The sequence below is a fragment of the Excalfactoria chinensis genome, chromosome 19 (genome assembly GCF_039878825.1).
Source record: "Excalfactoria chinensis isolate bCotChi1 chromosome 19, bCotChi1.hap2, whole genome shotgun sequence".
Taxonomy (NCBI): domain Eukaryota; kingdom Metazoa; phylum Chordata; class Aves; order Galliformes; family Phasianidae; genus Excalfactoria; species Excalfactoria chinensis.
The window spans coordinates 7,379,456-7,401,367 of record NC_092843.1 but is presented as its reverse complement, the minus strand read 5'-3'; the positions used below and the strand labels follow the sequence as shown (position 1 = coordinate 7,401,367).

At 46.1% G+C, this 21,912-nt stretch overlaps 1 protein-coding gene across 7 annotated transcripts in view; it reads left to right on the top strand.

The window, feature by feature from the left end:
* The window catches only part of ACACA (acetyl-CoA carboxylase alpha), a 102,496-nt gene that overhangs the window by 50,776 nt on the left and 29,808 nt on the right, over window positions 1-21,912 (top strand). For all 7 annotated transcript variants that reach the window (XM_072353679.1, XM_072353678.1, XM_072353677.1 and 4 more), the window contains 12 exons: window positions 155-211; window positions 528-572; window positions 3,175-3,216; window positions 3,720-3,935; window positions 4,446-4,601; window positions 6,067-6,270; window positions 8,075-8,230; window positions 8,809-8,955; window positions 17,479-17,748; window positions 18,094-18,191; window positions 19,310-19,430; window positions 19,872-19,982. In XM_072353679.1, coding sequence (XP_072209780.1) covers window positions 155-211; window positions 528-572; window positions 3,175-3,216; window positions 3,720-3,935; window positions 4,446-4,601; window positions 6,067-6,270; window positions 8,075-8,230; window positions 8,809-8,955; window positions 17,479-17,748; window positions 18,094-18,191; window positions 19,310-19,430; window positions 19,872-19,982 — 1,623 coding nt within the window. The remainder of the gene's footprint in view (window positions 1-154; window positions 212-527; window positions 573-3,174; window positions 3,217-3,719; window positions 3,936-4,445; window positions 4,602-6,066; window positions 6,271-8,074; window positions 8,231-8,808; window positions 8,956-17,478; window positions 17,749-18,093; window positions 18,192-19,309; window positions 19,431-19,871; window positions 19,983-21,912) is intronic.

The window sequence follows — 21,912 nt, the reverse complement described above, 5'->3', positions numbered from 1 at the left end:
ATCGTAGCAATGAGTTGACCAAAACGGGCTGGGAATGAACTTACAGCAGGGATGAATCTGTAGAGCTTTTCTGGTTCATGGGAGACTTGTACATTTTCTTAACGTGTTCCTTTTCTGTGACGCTAAGTCTTGATTCCTTCTTTTCCTTTTGCAGAAATCAGTCCTGATTGAGCATGGCATCCGGAGGCTGACATTCCTTGTGGCACAGAAGGTATTTTCATGTCTCTCATGCTGCTAAGAACTCTTTGGTTTCTAGTTCATAGAATCATTGAATTTATTGTGCTCGTCACAAATTAAGTGCTATAACTGCAGTTAGTTCTGACTGGTTTTGTTCTTTTAAAATTGGAGATTGTTTTGATGAATTTGCTTAAGAAAATTAATATACAATTGTAAGCAATCTTGGCACCTCTTGTATTCTTGAATTAATTCATGTTTGATTTTCATCCTAATTGCTAGCTTTCTTCTGCTTTTTTTTTTTTCTTTTTTTTTTTTTTTCTCTTCCTGTGTTTGTGTGGTTCGTTTGTAAGGACTTCAGGAAACAGGTCAACTGTGAGGTGGATCAGAGATTTCATGTAAGTAAAAAAGACTTTAGAACATGGTGGTATTTCTGATGAGAGGCCAAGAGTCTTATAAGCGACTCTGGGTTCTCCTTTGGTTCTTAGCCAGGCCTTTGACGCCAATGTTGTGTCAGAGTTGTGTTTGAATGCAAGGCTGGGCCTGCTGCATTCATCAGGGCTGCTTGCATGCTCGTTACCTGGATAACCTGGTGGCTGATTCTTTGGTCTTCGTTGTGTCAGTATAGTTCTATATTCTGAAATATAATTAGACATGTTTTTGTATTTCATACATACTGTGGTGGTTTCTTCAGTCTTCTCAATGATTTCAGTATAACTTAAAGGTGTGATTGAAGTGACTTGCTAATGACTTAATGATGTGGAAAATGTTTGGTACTTCTGCTGCTGTGAATTACTCCTTTTTCCTGGGCTTTGGCATCGGCAAGAGTTAGCTTGGCCTTGTTTTCAAGGTGGCAATGCAAAGCAAAAGCAGTATTTTTAGCCCTTCTGTAGCTGCTTTACTGCTCTGGAGGTTGTTAGGAGTCTTTAAAGTGCAAGAAATTCATCCTGTGTTTAATGAACCTGGTTCAGCAAGTTGAGCACTGCATGGGAACTGCTGACCGTGGTGCACAGAGACAGGTGCACAGACAGGTACTGATGAGCGGGTTAGGTAGGAATTGGACTCTTTGAGGGAAACCCTAGCTTTAGATGGGAAAAAGTGAATTTTTAGAGAACTGAATTGATACTTGAGAAGTGCAAAGCAAAGGTCTATGAATAAGCTCTGTAGCATGCACCAGCAATGAGGCTTGGACCGAGCCAGCCTTGTGTTGGCCCTGAGCTGTGCTGGTGTGATGTGCTGGTAGGATGCTCCTGAGCCAGAGGGTGCACTGCGCCATGTCATCTGCCTGCAAAGTTTCTCGAGTACCGCTGGGACGTTTTGTGAGTGTCAGTCTTTATTACCATCTCCTGTTCTATTCCATTTGTTATTGGACCAACTATTAACTTAGCCAGGGCCCAGGCTTGGGTTTGTTTTTGTTTTAATTACAGTCTATATAATTAGTTCCCAGCATGTTGAGGTAATAGAGAGTTGCTCCAGCAAGCTTCCAATTTCCTCATCTCATTAGGTTTTTAACGTGATTATTAGTATAATAATCAACTATGATGATTTCTGTTGTAGCTTTTCACATTCTGCGATTTGCAGGGTGTCTTGATTGGCTAATTTAGGCAAATTATTTTGATTGTCTTGATGATGGTTGGTTGATGAGAACACAGCAGGGGTATAATTCTTCTGCCTAGGAAATGGAGCACTCTTTTGGATTTTGGTACCAGAGCACTGAGAGTTTTTTTGTGTGTGTGCACATCTAATTATTATATTTGCCCACAACAATAGTCAAATGCCTTGAAAGCAATTACATTAGTGATGGAATGGGCATGGATGATATTAGGGGAAATTGGCAGTGTGCAGGGGGGAGCAGGTGGGAGGGTTTTGGAAGAGAAGTGAGGAAACATAGAATTGTCCTGTGTGTGCTTGTTGTAGAGCACTGTTGGTCCTCGTGGGCTCACCTGTGTGAATTTTCAGGCAGGGTTCCCTTCCTTCTAGCTAGTCCAGGAGACACACTCCCATCAAACACGGGTTCTTTTGTTCAGCTGAGAGCTGTCAGGTGACATTCCAGGGACTGTTTTTTATAGGAGGTAAAGATGGTTTACTGGGTGGTCACTCGTAGCCTTAAAAGCTGTGCTCCTCAGTGGAGCCTTATGTTTGGTCATTAGTGACTGTTGTGCTGAATCAAGCTAGGCTTGCATGTCCTTACTGACAGTGAAAATGTGATTTGGAAATTCAGTGACTTCAAGTCAGACACCGCCTTTATTTCTTAGTAAGACAGCTCTGGCCAGTTGTTTGTGCTCCTTTGTATTACCTGAAGTGTTCTTGTGTTGGTGCAAAGCGTGTGCAAGTGCAGTTCTGCAGAAACAGGTGACTTTTCTTGGATGGAACTGAAGGGCTCACATAGCAGGATGCTGTCTGGACTGGCTGCCTTCTGAGACAAGCACTACACCACAAAAAATGTAAACCCTTTACAATTTGCTAGGATTTAATCTGAGCAATAAAATAACAGAGAAACCTAATCGTAGTTGGGAGGTTTTTCTGGAGTACTACTTTATACATGGGATGAAGTTCTGTTATTACAATTCATAATCTTCCTTGGAAAGAGGATGTTTCTAGCAGTAGGGATATGAAGATCGCTGTTGATCATAGTTTGTTGTTTCGTGTACATCAGCTTACATAATAAGGTGTTAATGTGATTGTACGGCTCCCAAGCGTTTCCACAGTCACTGTAGTATTAACAGAACTAGAAGTTGTTTCCTGCTGCCATATCTGGACAGTTCAGTTGTATTGTTTGTTAATAATTGACAGCAATAAAAAGCCAATCGAGTAGCATCTGTTGCATTGGTAGTGAAGACAGGCCTGAACTACCTCTGCTGCCTTGTTGGGGGTAACTTGATTTTCCAGCGCTCTGTAATGCGCTTCTAAATAAAGTAGCTTGGAACAACTTCAGTGATCTCCTCTGTTAAGGTGAATAACTTTTGGAGGACTAATGTCATTATTTTTGCTTTCAAACAGAGGGAATTTCCAAAGTTCTTCACGTTCCGTGCCAGGGATAAGGTAAGTTGTACAATCTACATTCTTTCCTCTAAGCATTTATGGTATCATCCTCTCATGTAGCTGTTCATGCCAGTGTCACAGGGAGCTGCTTCAGCTCAGCTTCACTGCACAACGTGGGATCTTCACCTTCCCACACAGCAATAGATTTCAGGAACAATAACAGGTTTCTGATAAAGTGGAATAAAAAATTTATGCATTTGGAAACTGATTTAAAGCTTCTGTGTTTGTGGGTTCATTCATAGTGTAACAGGGGAAGTGTAGAAGCTCTATAATAATGATTCAATACCAAACTTCTTGGCTTCTTCCATGAAAAAGACTTCCATGAAAAAGAGGGTTCTTGGGGAAAGAGCTTGAGAACTCGCTGTCTTGCAGTGTATGTTCCACAATTAGGAATTCAACAGTTTAGTTTGAAGTTTTAGCCTTTTAGTACATATTTTTAGCCTTTAGTACATGCACCTCTTCTTGTACATCCTTCCCTGTCTGCACCTGCTGCGTTCCTCCAGTTTGAAGAAGACAGAATCTACCGCCATCTGGAGCCAGCTCTGGCTTTCCAGCTGGAGCTGAACCGGATGAGAAACTTTGACCTCACTGCCATTCCGTGTGCCAACCACAAAATGCATCTCTACCTGGGAGCAGCTAAAGTTGAAGTAGGAACTGAAGTGACAGACTACAGGTTCTTCGTGAGGGCCATTATAAGGCATTCGGACCTAGTTACCAAGGTGAGTTTTGTCACTCAGCTGAGGATTCCTTTTCAAGACAGCCTATAAAACTCTGTAAATCACTTGAGAATTTGCCTGAAAACATGTAGCACACATGGAGTGCTGCAGTTGTGTGCCCTCTCTTTGCTCACACTGACTCTGCAGGAGCATTTCTTGAAGACAGCATTCCTCTGCCTTACAGAAATTCTTCTCTGAGCTGTGGATAGTCAGAAATCCCCACGTTTTGAGGCAGTGGTTATTTCTCTGTGTTTCTCCTGCTACTGAAGCAATAGTTTTACCTGTCCAGGTTTGCATTTATGCTGACCTAAACAAGTCAGCTGGATATGTGGACCCAGAAAGTGGGAGTACTGACTGTGTGACTGCGATTGATCTGTTCTAGCACTGCACATCCTGCTGATACTAATGTAACCTATTTTCTCAGTCAAGTCCTTCTGCAGTTTTTCAAACGCTGTTTACTTGGTCTGTGATTTTGGAGTAGAAGGTAAATTATTTGTTGACAATGTCTGGCAGGAAGCTTCCTTCGAGTATCTGCAAAACGAGGGAGAGCGATTGCTTTTGGAAGCCATGGATGAGTTGGAGGTGGCATTTAATAACACCAACGTGCGCACTGACTGCAATCACATCTTCTTAAATTTTGTGCCTACTGTCATCATGGACCCGTCTAAGGTATGGCCCTTCTGCCAGCCCTGAACTGTTTGCTTTTCTTGGGCTTCACACTCCAGAATGAATGATTGGTTGTTGCCTTTGTATGCTGTGTAAGCGCACCTATTGACTGAATGCATTTTACCTGCAGTTCCTACCAGCCTTTTTATAGCAGAAATCAGAAGAAGTTGGAGTCTAGTGTTAGAAGTGGTAACGTCAGGGTCTGTTTAGTTCTCTAAACCTCGGAGTTCTGCTTTTAAGTAGCGAGCCATGTGAGTGCTGAGAGATTCTGCACTGCTTGTTTAGTTAGATTTCTTCTTGTTAGTGTAAGTCATGCAGAGTATATTTTTGCCTTGGGAAGGAGCTAGCAGTGAATGTTACTAACAGATAGAAGTGGAGTAATGCTGTGTGTTAACCCAGAAGCTGTTAGGGGTAACTTTGGAAGCCTTTTAGGTAAAAAGGGCTTTAACACCTGTGCTATTTGCAAGAACCACTTCTTGTTGTGTTCCTTATGTCTTCTTTTAGACATGAGGGATTAGAATGGATAGACTGAATTTTGTAGGCATGAACTACATTTCTGGTTAGCAGACCACCACAAAGGAAGTCCTGAATACGCTGTAAAGGCTGCATGGCTGCGTTTGGTCGGGAATCAACATTCCGCTCATGGTTACCAGAAGATATGAGAGCTGACCTTTCCTTATGAGAATAACTGCAAGTTTAAAAAGATGAATTGGTTATCGGAGTAAGGATCTCCTGCTTGCTGACTTTAACTCATGATTAAAAATTGGTAATTTAAATTGCTTTGGAATAAATGCTCTCTCAGTGAATCCTGACCCATCAGCTGTCTGGAGCACGGGTTGTGCGGCCCTGGATGGTGGGCAGCCTTCAGATGCACACCGGGACATTTTCCTGGGCAGCAGTGAAAAGGAAGCCTTTTTTTTTTTGGAAAGAATGTTAAAAACAGCCTATAAATTGCCTTCTTTTAATATGCGCTATTTGCCAACAGTAGTATATTACAAAGTTTAATAGAACAGCAGAAGGCCAAGCTCCAAGCAGTAATTACTTTGTTGATTTAAAGCACTGTACCGCGTGTGCTGTGAAACATGATTATTGTGCATATAAGTGCTACATAACTGTTTGTCAAGGATTGCACTTGCCTGTGTTTTGTAATTCTGAGCTCTGAGCTATGCTTGCAGGAGAAAGGTCAGTGCGGGGGACGCAGTGCTTGGCTGGGGAGTGAGGTGGTAGTGGGGAGGGGTCTGAGTTCAGTGCCATCCCTGCGTTTTGGGTCCTGCTCCTGCATATCAAGAGTTGTCAGGATGAGGAAGGACCAGCCAGCGGTGTCTGGTAGCAGCTCATGTGCTGCTGTTTGGAGTTCTGATCTCCCTTTCTGTGGCTGCAAAATGTGCTGGGCTGCCCTTGGAGCAGAAGCTTGCAGCAGCAGAGTGCTGTGTCCAGAAAGGTGAGGCAAGTTCTCCTGTGCTTTAAGATTGAAGAATCCGTGCGGAGCATGGTGATGCGCTACGGGAGTCGCCTGTGGAAGCTCCGTGTCCTCCAGGCCGAGCTGAAGATCAACATTCGGCTGACACCGACAGGGAAGGCCATCCCCATTCGTCTCTTCCTGACCAACGAGTCGGGCTACTACCTGGACATCAGCCTGTACAAAGAGGTGACAGATTCCAGGACAGGGCAGGTATGGCTCCACGTGGCTCTGCTGTTTCATGCACAAAGTGTTTGTTGGGGGGGCACATTACACCTGATAGAGCTCTTCAGTGGTTTGCTGTGTTTTCAGGTAGTATAAAATGGCCATACCTTTGCCGTACCAAGGAGAGCATATCATTGTAAAGTAATCTTGCAAGAAGAACGTAGGTGTAGTCAGTATGATTTGTAAAAGTGCATGTCCTCTAATTGTTTTCTGTGTGTTCTCAGAAATGCAGTATGAATTCTGGGTAGTCATGTTTGGAGCTGGAAGCTGGACTTGATGCTTGTGGGTCCCTTCCAGCCCAGCATGTTCTGTGATTCTAAAGGTGTAGGGAATGGCTTGGGTAGGGTGCCATAAAACTCTGGAAGGTGCTTTTCTGTCATTTTTATTAAGCGTAATGGGCTCTTTTGTAGCGGTTACAGCTGTTCAGGTCTTTGTGCTTTTCATGGCGTAAGAAAATCACAGTTAACTCAAATCCTTATATATCCTAAAGTGCACGAACCATAGGAAGCATGAAAAATATTTAAATACAGAAATGTTTACGTCTCCCGCTGTAATAATCTTCCTGCCATGCAGAAGTAGCAACGGAATAAATGGCCTGGGCAGCATTCATGTGCAGCCCAGAGTGCTGAGTCACCTCTTCTCCCCCTCTCCTCCATTGAATTCTTGCAGCGTGCCGCCTGGCTGCACAGTCTGTCCAGTTCTGGAGATCTCAGAGCAGATAGCATCCACGTGTTTTACTTCGTTTCTGCCTTTGAGATGGGACGAGGAAGGAGAAAGAACGTTTTAATAATTGGCAGTAGCTGAGTTTTACCCTCAGGTTTTGTTAGTCCCTTGTGAAGGTCGCTGTGGATCAGTACGGGTTCCTAATACAGACCCTGACCCAAATGTGTGTTGGCCTGAGCAGACACCCCATCAACAAAGCAGCTTCACAGAGCAGTGTTTGTGAAGACAGAGCATTAACTGTTCCCTTGGATGTAAAGTGTAAAATAGACTTTATTTGCTGAATTTCCTTTGCTGTGGAATCCTTCAATTAACTCCCCTGCAATTAGAAAACATCTGTAGTTTCCATTATCAGATCTGATAACCATTCTGTTGATAAGAAAGCCTGATCATGTTGCTTTTGTTAGGTGCATTTCTATGAGGCAGCATTTGTGCAGCGCTGTCCCAGTTATGCACTGCTCCTCGTGTTTATTTCTCAGTTGAAATAGATTTCCTTCTGAGTCCTGGCTGAGTGCAATATATAGTGCCATGAAGCATGGCAGCTGATAATTCATGTTGCTACTCTGGGAAAATCTTTTAAACTTATAATATCAAAACTTCAAGCCAAATGACATATGCAAGTCTTGACCTAGCTTCCATGATCAGTCAGTGGAGATACGGATACAGTGCTGTTCGACTCCATAAATAACAGAGTTCTCCTCTCTGCTCCCAGCTATCACAATCCATCGGCATAGATACGGTGTCAGGGGAAATACTGGTGAATGTGAAGTCATCTATGTCACCGGGTTTTTTCTGTGGGGACGTGGCTCTGTTCACTTTGCTTTCTGCTGTGATGCAGTAATAAGTCAGCAATGCTCAGATCCACACGGTTATGGTCCGGCACTGTCTCCAAAGGGTAGTAATGCATGATGAGGCACGGTGTTATAGGGTATGTGGATATTAACATATTTGTAGGGAACAGAAAGAAGCCTGGCCAATGTGGAATATCCAGATGATTTTTGTTAAAATATGAATGAGGTCAGTCTGTGGAACTGGTGGATTAAGCTGAAATTGGCTGTGTCTTCTACTGCAGATTATGTTCCAGGCTTATGGGGATAAACAGGGACCACTTCACGGGATGCTGATAAATACCCCATACGTGACCAAGGACCTTCTTCAGTCCAAGAGATTCCAGGCACAGTCTTTAGGGACGTCCTATGTCTATGACATTCCCGAGATGTTTCGGCAGGTAAGTGTTCTTTGTTAAGACCTGGTGGATTGTTCTGAACTTCTGTACCTGCAAAGCACTCCTGTGCGTTGCCGTTCCTGCTTGTTGGGAAACGCGTGGCCTGGAATGGCTGACAGTGTTTCCCCGGGGTCCTGCACAGCTCTGAATTGGGTCAGCTTTGAAAAAAAACAGGATTCTTGACACACTGCTGCTGTAGCTCCATTAATAAATCTAACAGCAGAACCTGGAATGTAAACAGTCTTGCGTATTTTTTGTTTGTGTTTCTTTGTTTTATCACCCTGTTATCCAGCCTTCCTGAAGGTTGGACAGTGCATGCATTATAAAACGTGCTAACGACTTTCAGAATTGATTGTGTATCTGATTTGCTGGGTTCTGTCCCGAATCACATAATTTGAATTATGCTAATTTGGGTGAAACTGCGTTTCATAGTTTAAATTCCAAAATAAGCGATACCCGCTGAATAATGTCAGTCAGATTGTGGGGAAGGGGGATTTTAGAGTGCTCTGCATTGAATGTTAATTCACAGCGCATTGAACAAAAGCGTTTTCTCAACCAGAATTTGTCTCTTCATCCTCTAGTCTTTAATTAAACTCTGGGATTCCATGAATGAACATGCATTCCTGCCAACACCGCCGCTGCCGTCTGATATACTGACGTACACTGAATTGGTGTTGGATGATCAGGGCCAGCTCGTGCACATGAACAGGCTGCCAGGAGGAAACGAGGCAAGTTGCACTTTCTTTACCACTATTTTCCTTTCTGTGTCCTGCCGTATGTTGTGACTTGGGCTCAGTTTGACAATTGTAATGAAAATTTACCAAGCCAGGCACAAAATCTATTCATTCCGTCTTTCATAGATGAAATCCCTCTCTTGAAAATGGGATTTTTTTGTTTCATTAAAAATTAATGCCTTCCATACAATGGATATTTTAAACTCCATAGTAAATGATGATTCCATTTCAGACCTGTGCCTATGCTATTTTTTCCTTCATAATTAAAAAGTGCTCGTTCAGCTATTCCAAGTAACTGGGGTTTATATTTGAACCAAATATGTTTTAGAAGACTAAATAGATCTGTTTTCATTTGCTTAAAAATGAAAACCCAATTTTATGCTTTCTGCGGAAATACTGCAGTGTTTGTGTAGCACGTGGGCAAGGTGTGTGCAACATCCCCCTCTAGTGAGTGATTTCCATGGGCCTAAAGGGGCTGCTAATGCTGCCAGATGAATTGCTGCTCCTTCAGCTGCCTGAGGAGGCCGTACAGCTGTGGGCTTTTGCTGCTGTGTTGTGTCAGCAAGCCATGGGTTGCAGCATTAAAGCAGCTGGAGAAGAAAGCCAACTAGCAGCAGGTTTGGGTTGTTTTTGTTTGTGTTTGGTCCTGGCTGGGTGGGATTCCATAAGTGAATGCTTCTGCAGTGGTTTCAATTTGAACTGTTCTAAGTGATGGCGTTGATGCTTTTGGCATTGCTGAACTAACTTAGTGCCTTTCACTGGCTATGGAACATCAGACTTGCCCAAACGTTGCTGTTACATTGAGAACATCAAGGGTGGTGATGAGAGGAAGTAGGGCTTATTATCACTGTTTATTACATGTCTCGTTGGGGAAAGGTTTCAAAAATAGTATTTTTAGATTGAACCTAATTAGTCAGTGGTGACTATGAGAGCATTGCTTCCTTGCTGGCCTATGGCAGAACCACCTTAAGTAGGACAGTTAAACCTGGCTGGGGCTGTGGTGCTGTAGAGCCTTGTGCCATCATCGTTCTCTTTCTCTGCACTCATTCAGTGTCTGAGTGGATGGTGGCTGGGGAAACAGCAAAGTCCCTCAGGGATGTAGCTCTGCTCTTGCTGAAATTACAAGCACGGAGCTGCCTGGGCATGAACATGTACTGTTTACTCTGCCAGTATGAATACAAATAGTCTTATTATAAGAGATTCTGTACCCAAAGACCACCTAAAAAAAATAAAAAAATAAAAAAAAAAATTAGGAGTTTTATTTAACCCTTGTTAGACTTTGTAGCATTCAGTCTGCAAACAAATTGCATGGCTGTTGCGGTGCATGCAGCATTATCTCCTGTGCAGGATCGGACCCTCCTGGGGTGGTCAGGCTGAGGGGTTCGGCCGTTGGAAAGCAGGACAGAGAAATGCAGCAGGACTGAGAAATGCAGCATTCCCACATGCTTCTCTGCCTCCTCAAGATGTCCTCTTACAGAGGTTGCACAGCAGCTGCCCTGCCTTCCAACAGCAGCAGGGCCGAGGTGGGGGCCTGGAGGGCAGTGCTGTGTTGGCTGCCTGCCGAGCGGTCCAAGCATGCAGCCCACGGCCGGTGGTGCTCAGCTGCCAGGCGGTTACCGTGGGACCATGTGCAGCTGGAATGAGGTTTGAGGCGTCGGTATTGAATTCTGTTACCAATAGCTGCTGCACACAATAGCGCTCATTCAGATGGGAGAGCGGTCAATCTGAGGAAGAGGCTCCGGCAGCGCTCTGAAGGACAGGTGACATTCACGGGGTGACGAGCTGCCGAGCGGATTCATTCCTCCCTGCTGCACTTCCTTTATCAGGACGAGCCGACTTGAGGCTTTTAGGGTTTAATTTCGCTCAGCTGAGGAAACAGATTTTCACATACGTGCTCTCGAGGCTCTTGTCCAGCAGAGGTGGAGGCAGGATGCTGACAGGGTTCAGGCGCAGGCCTTACTTTTGTTAGGGCTGCTCGTATTCAAACTGGGAAATACTCGGGACTGTTGCAAGGATAAATTAAGCAAATATGTTCTAAGAGCCTTAATTTGTGCTTGCTGAGCGCTGGTTGTGCTGTTAGAGTGTTTGCTCCCCCAGGTTTGGTTAGCAGTGCCCTGTGGTCGATGCCTGCTGGCTGTGCACCAAGCTATGAGCTGCTCCCACTGTGGATCCCAGTGAGCTACTGGCTGGGCCTGCTGAGTATGGCATTTCCAAAGGAATGGGACTTTATTTTTCTCACTAAAGAGGAAAGTTCCAGCTGTAATCAGCACAGCTGCTGCTCAGCACATCCAGGCCCCTGGCACTGCTCTGCCTGCTGGCAGCCAGGAAGATTTAGGGCAGTGCTCTCAGAAATGGGGTTTGGTTTTTGGGTGATCCTTTGTGGAGCCAGGATTTGAACTTGAGGGTCCTTGTGGGTCCCTTCTGACTCGGGATATTCTGTCATTCTTTTATACTTGTTTTATATCAGAGATTCAGACTATTCCCCCACGCGAGGGAGCGCCTCACCAGCGTGTTATCAGCTGTGCTGGGGCAGGACTTGTCTGTTCTGCCGGGGCTGTGCTGCACAGTATGAACAATTACATTTTCTCCATGTGAATAGGGGTCAAGACGTTCCTCTTAAAGCATTCAGCTCAGCTAAGTGCCCTAATTGTTTTAGCCAGCCGCTGAAATTGAGAAGCCAGCATAAAATCCAGGAGATTTGTGGCCACGGCATTCAGCTGGATGTCAACAACAGAGGCTGCAATCCCTGCTCTATCAGGCAGAGCAAAGAGCTCAGAGCTGGGAGTCTCCCATCCTGGCCGGCTCTGCTGCCAGTGTTCTGGGCTAAACAGGCTGATGCTGGTTTTGTTTTCAGAGAAATCTGTGAGATGGGAAATCTCAAAGAACTTTCACAATGTGAGAGGTTTTTCTCCGTTTAGCTTATGACCACTTCGTGTAACCCACCACCTCATTTGGCAGTAATTATCTCTTTGCTGGTAGTCTCAACAAAGAAGCCAAGGACTTAATGGACCATGAAAATACAACTTGTTATTTATTCCTAGGCAGCGCTTGCTCCTTCTGAGCCGAGGATCTGTCCTGTTATGGCCACGCGGGGGAGCTTGCAGTGCTGCTGGCCGCGCCATGTGCTCTCATAGCCCAGAAGGCATCACTAATGCGGGGCCTTTTTCCATTCCCATGTCCTCTCAGTACAGCCAGAGCTCTTGCTGAAACACATCTGCTGTTTCTTTGGGCTGCAGACAGGATCCTGGATGTTGCCTGGAGCTGTCTGTGGGGTGATGTCTGTTCCAGGCCCTTCTCAGTAAGCTTATGAACCGTCTTCTGGTTCCCAGATACTCCTTTTTGTGTGTCCCCTGTTAGAATGCTGGCTACTTTGACACCTGTGCTTACAGGTGAGACTGCTCCAGTTAGCTCTGTCTGCTGCCGTATCATTTCAGTAAGCCGGCACGCTTGGTAAGATTGAATTTGCAATCCTAAAAAGTTTGAGGACAATTTGCAAATGATTTTCAGAGCTGGTAGTTATACACAGGAGAGCTGAAGGAGGCAGCATTTTATCAGCACAATCAAACATTGGTCAGTAGCTTCCTTCTGATGCTCCTGAGTGCGTTACTGGGTGAGGACAGTGGGACAAATGGGGCACTGGATGCACCACTGTGACCACATCAATTATAAGCAGCAGAAGGTGGGTGCTCAGCCCATCTCCATTCTCAGTTTAAGTAGACATGAGCCATTGAAATGGTCAGAGTTTATATAGGTGTAAGAAAACAAATCCACTCGCATGAGGTTACAAAAGTACGTTTGCACTAAAGTGTTTTTCATAAGGAAATTTCAAGTTCATACCGTTGCTTGGATCTAGATTATGGCACAAGCCTCATAACGCTCCTGCTAGTTTAATTTTAAAATAAATAAATAAACAGAAGGCTTTCTTAGCAGCACAATCCTGCACGGTTCTGGCTCAGATCTCCACAGTGTGGGACAGAAGCGTGTGGCTGAGATGTGCTGATGTTGGGTTGGGTGGTCCCAGAAGTGGGACTGCACCACCTGCTGATAAGAACCAACTGATCTCCATGGGCAGGGAGAAAGGGAGTGTGAGGAGAGCCTGCGGCAGCACCCCACCTCACCCTGCATCTCAGTCTCCCTTTAAATGTGTCATTTTCCCTCTTGGCACTAGATGTCACAGTTTTTCCTTCTCAGCAGCGTGAGGTTCAGAAGTAATCCTTGCTGGAGGTGTGTTGGCAGGCACCTTTCCCTGGCCAGGTGACATTGCAGCCAGCACTGGGCAGAGGGCTGCAGCGGCGCTGCTTCATCAGCTCCGTGGATCGCCTGAGGCTCAAAGGTGTAGCTAATGAATTTTATACGAGCACAGCTTCGTAGTTGAACTGCACGTTCTGCTTTGTCACCCCGTGTCCCTGCATCTTATGACAGGCACAGGGTATTAAAACATCCGCTGGGCTCCATACAGCAGGCAGATAAGCGCTTCTGAGAGTGGAGAATGAGGGTTGGCAAAGGTGGGGAATTAACGTGAAGGTGAATGGAAACACCCGTCCATCACCCTGCCCCAAACCTACCAGAGATTGCTGTAAAAATGGTTGATTCCCTTTGTATTTCCCAGTCCTTCCTCTTGATGAATTGTGGGAGCAATCCTGACCTGAAGGCCCCCGTGGCACTGGGAATAGGTTTAAATAACAGGGAAGCTGGACAACTATTTGTGCTGCACAGCAAGTGGTGGCTCCTCATCTGAATTACTGACGGTACAATTTCAGGAGGTGATCCTCCATTGGCAGAATGATTTTAGCCCCCGTCAGCGAGATGCTGGGGTGTCACAGTGAGGTGCAGGGGCTGGGCTGGTGCAGAGCACACTCTTGCTGCAAATGGGAGACTTGTTTTTAGCACAAGATAGAATGTCTGCTGGCAAGTGGAACATAGTACAAATTTTTGGACATTTATAGGAATGTAGCCCAGATTTCTTGCAGGGTTTTATTCAGATGCCTTCATTGGTAGAGTGTAGAAGCGTTGGTGCAAAGTTTTCTCTTGTATCTTGGCACATATCTTTGATCACTTGGGTACACGTTTGCCTACAAGGCGGGAAGTTCCTAATGAAGGTTACTCTGTGGTCTCTGTGATCCATCGGTCTGTTTCCTTATGAGATGTGAATTGTTCTGGCTGAAGTTTTCAAGCTTTACACCCGTCTGGAAAAAGGTGTTAGCACTTTGTTTGGAAACCTGTGTCCAGAATGCTCTGTTTTGTTGCAAAAGCTGGCAGTGATGTTCCCAATTAACCTGTGGGTTCAGACAAGAGTTTGAATTTATGGAGAGTGTGGCTTAGTTCAACACGATGCCTTTAGCTATCTTGGGGATAGCTACAAACCTTGCAACACAGGTGTGGGTGCAGTCCAAGCTAGTTTTGCAGTCTTTTAGAAGCTTTCCTTTCAGAGCTCTGTGTGTCTACCCACTTCCACTGGACATCAGCCGGCCTGCTGCTTGCCACCCAAGTGCCTTTGGTCTGGTGGAAGAAACCAAGGCAGCAGGAGTTCATGTTGTACTCCTTCCAGTCCCAGCCCTTTGCTGCTCGTGCACTGAGGAGTGCTTTGCCACATCTCCTCCTGGAGCTGCTCCTCCCCATGGCTCACGCTCATGGCCCTGCGCTGTGCAGCACTGTGCCTGCTGTGAGCTCGGCTGTACCTCCTGCTGTTGAGGGTGCCTTTTTCAGAGCCAAGAAGAGGAGGAAGGGATCCTGGATTCTGCTGTTCCTCTTTTGTCAAGGCAGTAAAACTGAAGGCCTCTAGCAGTCCTTTGTGCCTTTCTTCTGGGAGCTGGCTCTTGCTGAAAATAGTGTACTGGCTTTTGGTCACGGGTGAGTGTGGAGAGACTTTCTTCTGGGTGTTGGGATCCAGTGGTGAAACACAAAAATGGGTACAGCTGTATCAAGTGAAGTTTCTGGGGGTGTTTGTTCCCTTAATAACGCACACCTTGCCCACGGCTGTGCAGTGATTCAGTGTTTGGGTTTAGCTTTGGGATAGACAAGGCTGTATGGAGGGAACCAAGTGCCTGTACCTGTGTTCTCCTAGCATTGGCGTGAGTGTGCACGGCAGGAGGGGTGGGCTGGCACCCATTGCTCACATGCAGGGCTCCACAGCTGCCACATTTCCTTCCTTATTACAACTTCAGTACATAATAAATACTGACATACAAATGTACACACGTTTTATATATGTTTCTAACATATAAGACTGGTGTAAAGTATAGATGCATGGCAACAAGGCAACGTTTTTTTGACGGAGTTCTTTAATTTCAGTTAAGTGAAGTCCCTGGGCTCCAGCACCGTCCTTGTGGTGGGACAGGAGGAAATAACACCGCTGTGTGGCTCAAGCTGCTGACAAACACTGAGCTGTTGCAGCTTAATCCTTGTTCTCCTCCAGCTGCGCTGCTCCAGGGATCACAGGCCCTGGAAGGTCCCCCTGCCCACGGATGGCACTGCCAGGTCCCCCAGCCCCACACTCTGCTCTCGGGGCAGCTGAGGTCAGCATCGCTGCTCCTCCCCTCAGTGCACATTGTCAGCAGCCCTGGCTGCCACCAGCAGTCAATTTGTCACTGCATCAGTGTGTGTATTACTGCTCACATCGATAGCACAATTAATGTTGAAGTCAATTTTGGTGTTAATTTTAGGCCATGATTAGTGTTGACACTGTGTGTCAAACGAACGGCGTTTATGAGCGCCATGAAAGCGAACGTTAGTTAATATCATGTTTTTACTATCTGTTAATGGTTACATTAAGGCAAAGATCTATTGGGAGAAGATGTGTATAAAATTATACATATAAAACTTGTGCGTAATGTATGTGTGCTGTGCAGTTCTGTGTCGCCGGTGTTATTCAGGGAGCAAATGGCATCTGAGCACTGAATCCTAATCACAGTTTGGAACATCGGAAATAATGATCACTTCTGATCGGGGGTTGTGAATAATTCATCCGGTTTGATTTTCACGTTCTGTCCGGTGATACTTTTCAAACCAAATGTGTTCCTACAGGAGAATAATGGTCCCACTTCCTATGGAAATACTGTGGCACAAATCATTTTGCCAACGTAAAAACAGTTAAATAAGACGGTTCCTGCTTTTATTTTTTTCCTCTCTGTTCCCTTCGTTGCTGGGTGTGCTGGGAGGAGAAGCCAAACTGTGCTGCCTCTGCAGAGAGCCCGCTTGGGAGCCCCTGCCGCTTGCCATCACTCTTTGTTGTTCTGACGGTGCTCTTAGGTGATTAGCTCAGCCCGTCTAATTAACCTGTAACCTTAGTGCAGCATCTGAATGTTTCTTGACCACCTCCAGGGACGGCGACTCCACCACCTCCCTGGGTGGAGGTCTGTGTGTCCAGCCAACAGCTGCACTCCGTTGTTTGGGAGCATTACAACTTTGCTGTAGTGCTGCTGTTGCAGCAAAGCAACCCGCTGACCTTTTAGGGATTTATGCTCCTGCGTTTCAAGCGGCTGCAGTTGACTCTCTCTCCTCCCAAACGCTGCAGTTGGGTGCTGAGATCTAACTGTAAATCTGCAAATATTCGGAAGCAAACAAACAAATTAATCCTGTCTGACGTATCTGTCAGAACAGCAGCGGGTGAAACTGAGACCAAGGGGAAGGTGAACGGGAGCACCATCTTTCTGCCAACCCGCAGCCTCAGCTCTGGGAAGGGAGGTGGAAGGCGAGGATCTGCTGGTTGTAGGATTTCTGGGTTGCTGCCTGCTTTACTTCCCATGACCCTTTGATTAATCCCTCTGTCTTTTTATTTTTTTTTTAATGAGCCTGTTATGGCAGATCGTATTGCAGATACTGATTGGATCTCAACTATATATTGTGCCGTTTTGATCTGGATTAAATGGCACATATCTATCTGCTGCTTCTCTGCTCTCCCCCTCCCATCTGAGTTCATCATGTTCAGAATTCAGAGTCTCCACGATGAGAGTTTCAACCCCCCTGATTGCAGCGGATGCGCAATCGGCTTGAGGAATGTGTACTCAGAGCTTATGATCCTTGGGCAAGCAGAGACTGGGTGATGCATGTGGCTTTCAAGGGACGCTGCTATTTCCATCTGTTAATGGCATTCCAGGATGGCCAGCTCCCCAGCGCGGGGATGCACGGCGGCTGAGGGATGGGAGACGCAGGGTACAGATGTTGCTGATCTCCATAAGATGGGCCAGAAGAGATCATCTAGTGATGTTAAAAAGAAAAATATGCAGCAAAAAGCATCACTTATCCTGGCGGGCTTGGAAAAAAACTGCTGCGGTATTTGTGAAGGAGAAGGGGAAGAGTCAGAGAGATGAAAGGAAGGGCAGTAAATAAGGGAGGGAGATGGGAAATGAAGGGGTTGCTAACATGAGGGCAGGGTCAGAGGGAAGCAGGCTGCTGTTATTGGGGTTCCCAAGGAAAAGGCTGAAATGCAGCATGCACAAGAACGTATGCACAATTCTTTGCTTTCTCATCTTGAAAGTGTTCACTGACCTTGTGTCATTCTCTGTTCCTTGATTGCAGATTGGGATGGTAGCCTGGAAAATGACCCTCAAGACCCCAGAGTACCCTGAAGGCCGTGATATCATCGTCATTGGCAATGACATTACATACCGGATAGGTTCTTTTGGGCCTCAGGAGGACGTGCTGTTCCTGAGGGCTTCAGAGCTTGCTCGAACTCACGGCATCCCTCGCATCTACGTGGCTGCCAACAGCGGAGCCAGGATAGGTTTGGCTGAGGAGATCCGGCACATGTTCCATGTTGCATGGGAAGACCCAGATGACCCATACAAAGTAAGGAGGCACAGGAAATAGAGATGAAAGTCTGCATTGCTCAGGAGATCCTCCTATTTTTACACAGCCTCTTTTAATCAAGGTGGGCTACTTATTTGCCAGACTGTCAGGTCCAAAGTTGGTATTGGATCAGTCAGGCAGCAGAACTATTATCCAGAATGAGTTAGTGTGAAATGCTGATAGCATTCCCAGCGACCTCAGCAGGGGCTCTGATGTTGAGACAGGATATGTGCCTTGCTCTTAAATTAAACTCTGCTCCCTTGAAACTCTTTTTGGATAGGGTTGCTGGGAAATGGGAAGGGCCTACAAATGGGAATCAATCATTGACTCTTTTATCCCTTTCAGGGATACAAGTACTTGTACCTGACACCTCAAGACTACAAGAAAGTCAGCGCTCTGAACTCAGTTCACTGCGAACATGTGGAGGACAACGGAGAGTCCAGGTAAGCACAGATGAGTCTGCATTAAAATCTTTCTGCACTTCCTTGGGTACGTGTGAAGGTGGTGCATGTCACACCTCTGTGTTCAGCTGAAGAGCTGGAGTTCTGTGCTGCCAGGCCATGGGGTGTGAGGAGTTGTGCCATGCAGCACCTTGTTTGAGGAAGGGCTGTGCTGACACTGTGGCACTGCCCGGGGCTCTAGGTTGTGCCCGATGGTCCTGCAGTGGTAGATGCTGTAACACTGGGATGATGATTTCTGCTCAGGGACTTGCAGTCTAAATTTTGTAAATTACTTTTTGAGTTGACTCTAGAATAAGGACAGAAGAATTCCTGGATGAAGGCGAAGCCATTCGCCTCTTCTGGAGGGTTGTATTGCCTTACAGCATTGGGTTTTCCATGCACGTTTCTGCTCCAGGTGGCTGTATTTTCTCAGCTGCAACCCAAGGGTAGCTCATCTGCAGATGAGATGGGAAGAAGTTTTCAGAGCTAGGTTGAAGCAGGAGTGCTGCTGCTGCTGGAGAGGGGGAGGAGGATGTGCGTGGGAAGAAGAAAGCCTGGCCTGCAGCCTGGCAGGCTCTGAAGAACAAAGGAATAGCTCTGGGTGTGGGGCTGTGCTGCCTGCCTGCACGCGGGAAGTCGGCAGCTCTTCAGCAAGGCACTTCAGCACATGCTCAAGTCCTTTGCTTAGCGAGGGCCTAGCGTGGGAGATAGAAGCCAGTCTGAGAGTGCTGAGTAAGAAGGGACTGTGCTGGGGAAGGAAAGTATGAAAGGAAAGGAAAGGTGAGAGCTTCGTGATAATCTCTTGGCCTGCTGTTCTGTTCCTTTTGGCTGCGTTCTTGCCTCTTTTTTTTCTACAATCAGGCTACACCTCATGTCCTGTGGGAGTGACAGAACACTTTTCATGGGATATCTCTCCCTTGACAGTTCCACTTTGCAGTGCTGCTCACCTTGCATGTATGCAGAGCTGCGGAATGAGCTCCTCTATGGGTCTAAGATGGGTTTTATGCACATTACTCTTCAGAGCCTTAATGATATTTAGTCACTTTTCATTTTCTTCATAACAAACTGATTCAGCAAATCACTGGACCTTGTGACTCAAAGGCTGTGTGTGTCTCCTTCAGGTATAAGATAACAGATATTATCGGAAAGGAAGACGGACTTGGAATAGAGAACCTCAGAGGATCTGGCATGATTGCTGGAGAATCGTCTTTAGCCTACGAGAGTATTATCACCATCAACTTGGTAATCCCCCGCTGCTTTCTATTCTTCAAACTTTATCATCTATTTCAGCTAAAAATCCTGTGGTGATATCCAGGAGATACACCTGGGATCAGACATTTGGTTGATGTAAATTGACTCGTGTGGGCACTGAGCAGCACCGTTTGCTGGATCCATTCAGACTGAATGGAGGACACTTAGAAAACAGCCATTGGGCTTCACGTGTGCTCAGTCAGTAAATTACCACTTCTCCCCCTCTTTTGAATAAAATACATACATGTTGAGGTGCTGTGTTTTACGAAACAATAGGTTCTGGAGTTTTGCAACGAGGAGTAGATTTTATAACCCTGTAATACAAACGTGACTAGTTTTATTGTTTTATCTAGACATTGAATCAATAGGGTTTGGCTGTGTGGTAGGACAGAAATCAATGTGATTTCTTCTGTTTTTTCTTTTTTTTTTAAGGTTACGTGTCGGGCAATTGGAATTGGAGCTTACCTTGTTCGGTTAGGGCAGAGGACTATCCAGGTTGAGAACTCTCACATAATCCTGACTGGCTGTGGAGCCCTCAACAAGGTAAGCACTGACACTTCAGCCTTCAGAGCTATGTGGGATGAGTGGCTGCTTCTGTGAGTTCTGCCTGATGCTCGAGCTGCCATCCCTGTACCTGCTCCGTGCTTGGACCCGCTTACTGTTAGCTTCTGGAGCAGCTGAGAAGGAAAGCCCCAGGGGCTGAGCCTCGACCAAGGAGAAGAACTGGTACAGGGATCATCCAGAATGACTTTCAGTCTCTTTTTATTCTTTCCTGGTGAGAAAACTCCTTTCTTGCACCTGTTTCTCTTGACAAGAACATTACGTTGATGGTCAGAGGCACTGTTACAGGTGTTCTGGTTGGAGATGGGTGGGGGACCTGGGCAGTGCTGCAGATTGAAGGGCTTGAGCCTGAACCAGGTGAAGGGGAGGAAGGAAGAGCAGCTTTTAACAGAGTCTGTGTGCAGCAACAGAAAGGCAGAAGAAGAGAACCCCACTGGGCAGCACCTTCTCTCACCCACTATGTACTGTGGTAGGGGAATCAGGGCTGTTTCCAGTGTCTGGAAGACCATGTTTCAAAATACGTGGGCCAGAATCACCCTGGACTTGGTGTTAGCACTGGGAGAGCACTGAAGCCTTGGGAAAGAGAGCGGATGGTGATTTTCAAGGGGTGAAACCTGCTGGAAATCTCAGCTGTCGGTGCGGGGAGGAACAACTCGTGCTGTAAGAAAACTTAGTGCTTTCACTACTCAAATGGCTTCTTTTTCCCCCCCACCAGAGGCGATTTTTCTCCCTCGCTGCCCCGTGCCTATTAATATCCCAGCCTCCAGCTCCTTGTGTGCAGCAGACGCGGCTCACAGCCAGCCCAGCTCTTGTCCCTCTCACTGAGGGCTTTGTTTACATGGGAGTTAGGATTGTGCGGGCGCCAATGCCCTTCCCCATTGTGCAGCTTTGTTCTCAGGCACTCTCCAGCACCTGGGGTGGTTGTGCTTCATCGCAAGCTGCGTTTCAAGGAGTGCCTGCCCGACAATGGGAGATAAAAGGAAAATAGTCTCTCGTTGAATTATTCCCCTGAATAAAGGGGGCTCTGCAGAGAATGAAGCATTGATCCTATCAACTCCAGGACGCGATACCCTCAGTTAGATCTCTTACACACATCACACACACCTGCATCAATGGAAGGAAAAGAGGCATTTGAAGATCCATCCTTCAAAAAGAGATTGAGTCAGTTAGTGCTTGCTGAAGTGAAGTACGTTGCCTGATTCCAGCTGTCATTTGTTGGTGATCGGGGTCCTGCAGAGTTTCCCAGATGGCGCAGCAAGTCTGTTAAGTCTTCTTCCACTCTCTTCTTTCTGAGTTTAACTGTGTGCTCTGCACATGGAGTGAAGATTTGTTTTTAGATGACTAGATTAATCGCACTAAGGTTTAGGCATTTAAGGATTCACTCTAAATTAACTGCCTGACATCTGTCAGAAGGTTTGGGCAGAAGGAGATGCTTTCAGGGGGTGACTTAGCCCACCCTGTCCCAGAGATTTCAGTGGTCTGAATTATTCCATGTGTCCTTTTATCTTCCTCCATGCTCTCTTGAGGCACTGAGCCTCGACCTGCCTAAACGTCAGCAAAGGAGGAGCCTTGCATCCTGAAGCCCAGACCAAAGAGGAAGTTTACCTGTCCTTGAGGAGCAGGAGGCTGGGAATCCCCACTCATCTGGATGTGTCTGTGATGTGTCTTGCTACTTTATATGGTCTTCATTTTTCAATCCCTGCTGTTCTGATGAGAGTTTCTTGAATGGGTCCAGCTGTATCTGTGTCCCGGAAGTACATCTGGGACAGTGAAATGACCTCCAGAATGTCTGAGCTCATTCCAGCTGAGACCCTCAGCAGGGTGTGAAGCACACAGTGAGAGCTAATGTGTTTGTATTGTCTGGCTGTGGAGGCAGTATCTGCTTAAGATTTACTCTGTCTCCTTGTTCTTG